Below are 2,790 nucleotides of genomic sequence, written 5' to 3' on the forward strand. Positions count from 1 at the left end.
ACAAGATAAAACAAGTCACTGATAGACAGCTGTATCAATAACCCACGTTTAACTCTGAGGTTGATCTGCTTCATCCAAATATGGAAAACAGCAAGTCCTTACGTGGCTCTATGCGCCATATCTCCATAAATACAAAATATATAACCAATATTCTCCACAAATAAAGTAGACTCTGGTTACTAATAATACTGACTTTGTACAGGGAGTTTATATATAACTGCATGGCACCGCATATACAGAAAATACATTCCTACACTCGGTAGTGCATGTGAGAGAAAAATCACAAACATGTTGAGCTTATAATTTATTTTTGCTGCTGAGACTTTTAACTGGAGCAGGAGCATTTGCAGTCTGTGATGACCGGGTACTGCACCGGTATCCACGCGCATTTCAGTCCCCCTTTCCTCTGCACGCATCTCCATCTCAGTATCGTCAGGTGGGTCGAGTTCGCGGGTTTACACACCATCCCCTCCGGGACCGAACACGACCTTTTGCTGAGACAGCTGCCCACCCGGACGAACCGCGGCCAGAACCTGTTCCCCAGGTCGGTCCAGGTGTACACGACCGGACAGAACGAGTACGCCCACAGCCACTGCTGCAGCCGCCGCTTCAGTTTCTTACTGGGCTTGTGCTTCTTGCCGAACTGGACGTCGAAGTCCATCGCTCTAATCTCCTTCGGCAGTACGCCGCTGGGCTTTTGGATCTCAAAGTCATCGAACTCATCGTTCCCGGTGAATTTGTCCTCCACGGGCGGTAAAACGGACAAAAAGCGGCTGTCAAAGTCTCCCAGGAGACTCTTCAGCTCCGTCTCGTTAAGGTCCCTCTCCTTGGGGTCGAAGACGGGATCTGGGTCCTCTATTAATTCCACAAGCGGCAGACTGTCGCTCGGGATGGGGCGGAGAAGGTAGTAGTGCTGACAAACCCCCCTGCCCATGAGAAGTCCGAGAGACAGCACCAGGAGATACATGGCGACACACTGCTGAGACTGATCCATGTCAGACGGCTCCAGCGGTGAGTTCAGTGCGCACAGGGAGCTGCTACTTTCTCGTGCGCAATTACGCGTGAGCCGTATCCAAATCCTCGTCTTCAGAGTCCGTTCAAACTTCACAAACTCCCATGATGAAAATCCGTGACAGGAGCGAAAAACAGCAGCATCAGGGAGACCTGTTTTTAATAATGAACTGCGTGACAAAGCTCAGATGTCTCCTCGGGCTCCGTGCGCGCGGGCTTGGCATGATGCCCCTGTTGTCTCCTCTGCAGAAAAGCGCTGAGCGTAACCCGCGACCTCCGTTATATCCTCTGCACGGACCGTGATGCAATTCGTGTGCCCCTCTTTGAATGTGGGTTTGTTGTCTAGGAGGAGATCCCCAATACCTCCTTCTTCCATCGCACTGGAGAGAGAGAGGGGAGGGCGGGTGGTGGTGGGGGGGGGGGGGGGGGGATGCGGGGAGAGGAGACGCCCCCTGTCGGTTTTCCAGACTTCCTTAAATCAGTCTCACAGTAGGAATGACTGCTGAAGTCGTTCATTCTTCAGGGGTGTGGGTCATCTGATGAATCCTTCTGCTGGGAGTCTCCGCAGCCTCCAGAACACCCAAAACCTCTTCAGAGTGGTCACGAGGAAATGCACTTAAGCAAGTATCGACGAACCTAAGGCACTTAAACTCAATTTAAGTGTATATATTCATGTTGTGAAACTTTATACCTGAATACACCAGAGGCTTCATCACAACAACTCTGCAGATTAAGAATTAACTTACAAAATATTGTTCATAAAATGTATTCATTGCTGTTAAATGAGCTCTTCCAACTAGCTTCCAACAGCATTCAAATGTAGCTTAATGCAGCACTAATGATAATCAAGTTAATTACCATAGTAACTCATGTGCTTATTCACTTTCCACACTTACAGTGCATTTTGCCATTAGTCTCACCTTTAGGAAACAGGGCTCTCATTTGTGATGGATTGTTTAAACATTAGAATTGATATTTTTTACCTGACGTAAACGATCTGAATATTTTTGTTCGCCACATGTAAAACCATAATGTGGTTTCACACGTCATTTAGTCCAGAGACGCTCTTTCAGGATTTCACAGTTTCTGCTTCAGCTCAGACGGATCTGAACCCTCCTCTCTGTATCTGGGGAAAGTTCCAGTCATTTATTGTCTGATTAAAGTTTGACAGTGTTAATCAAAGGCACATGCAAGTCAGCGGATTCATGGACATATAATGTGATTTTTTTAATGTTTTGATTTATCTTGCAAATAAAAAATCTGTGCACCATCACAAAAGGCACCATCTGAATTTGGACATGGTGTGCATTCATGCTGCAGTCCATTTCCATCCGAACGAAACAGCACTGCAATATGCTTCAAATTTTCAGTCAAAATTTGACAATATTACTGTAGTTTGAGCTTCCATCCCTGTCATCAGCACTTCTCAGTCAGAGTCACGTCTATGCAGATGTCCAAATAGCAGAACCTGCAGAAATACCTTAATCATTTAGTTTATTGTCAGAATGTGTCTTTAGGCTCTTCATCAGCAGCATCGTTATCATTAACTCACATTCATCAGGCTGAATTTGTTAGGAAACGTATATAAGAAGACTCAGTTAGACAGCTGCATTACAACAACAACCTGAAAGGTCTGTCCACATTTATGCATTTATTAAAGATGAAACTGCACAGTAAACAAGCAAAATCAGCAGGGAGAGAAAATATGCAATGTGAAAGATGAAATGTCCTGTTAAGTTCACTTTTTGCAGTGTATTTACTGCTTGTGTCCAGCTCAAG

General features: G+C 45.7%; 1 protein-coding gene across 1 annotated transcript; it reads right to left on the reverse strand.

Annotated features, from left to right (window-relative positions):
* Positions 1-325: 325 nt before the first annotated feature.
* nog1 (noggin 1) lies at positions 326-994 on the reverse strand (the record flags this gene model as incomplete). The annotated part of the gene is made up of 1 exon (XM_083977029.1): positions 326-994. One exon carries the CDS (start codon positions 992-994, stop codon positions 326-328), a length of 669 nt encoding a protein of 222 aa, XP_083833155.1.
* Between the last annotated feature and the right edge of the window lie 1,796 nt (positions 995-2,790).

The sequence above is a fragment of the Trachurus trachurus genome (assembly GCF_905171665.1).
Source record: "Trachurus trachurus genome assembly, chromosome: 8".
NCBI classification, from domain to species: domain Eukaryota; kingdom Metazoa; phylum Chordata; class Actinopteri; order Carangiformes; family Carangidae; genus Trachurus; species Trachurus trachurus.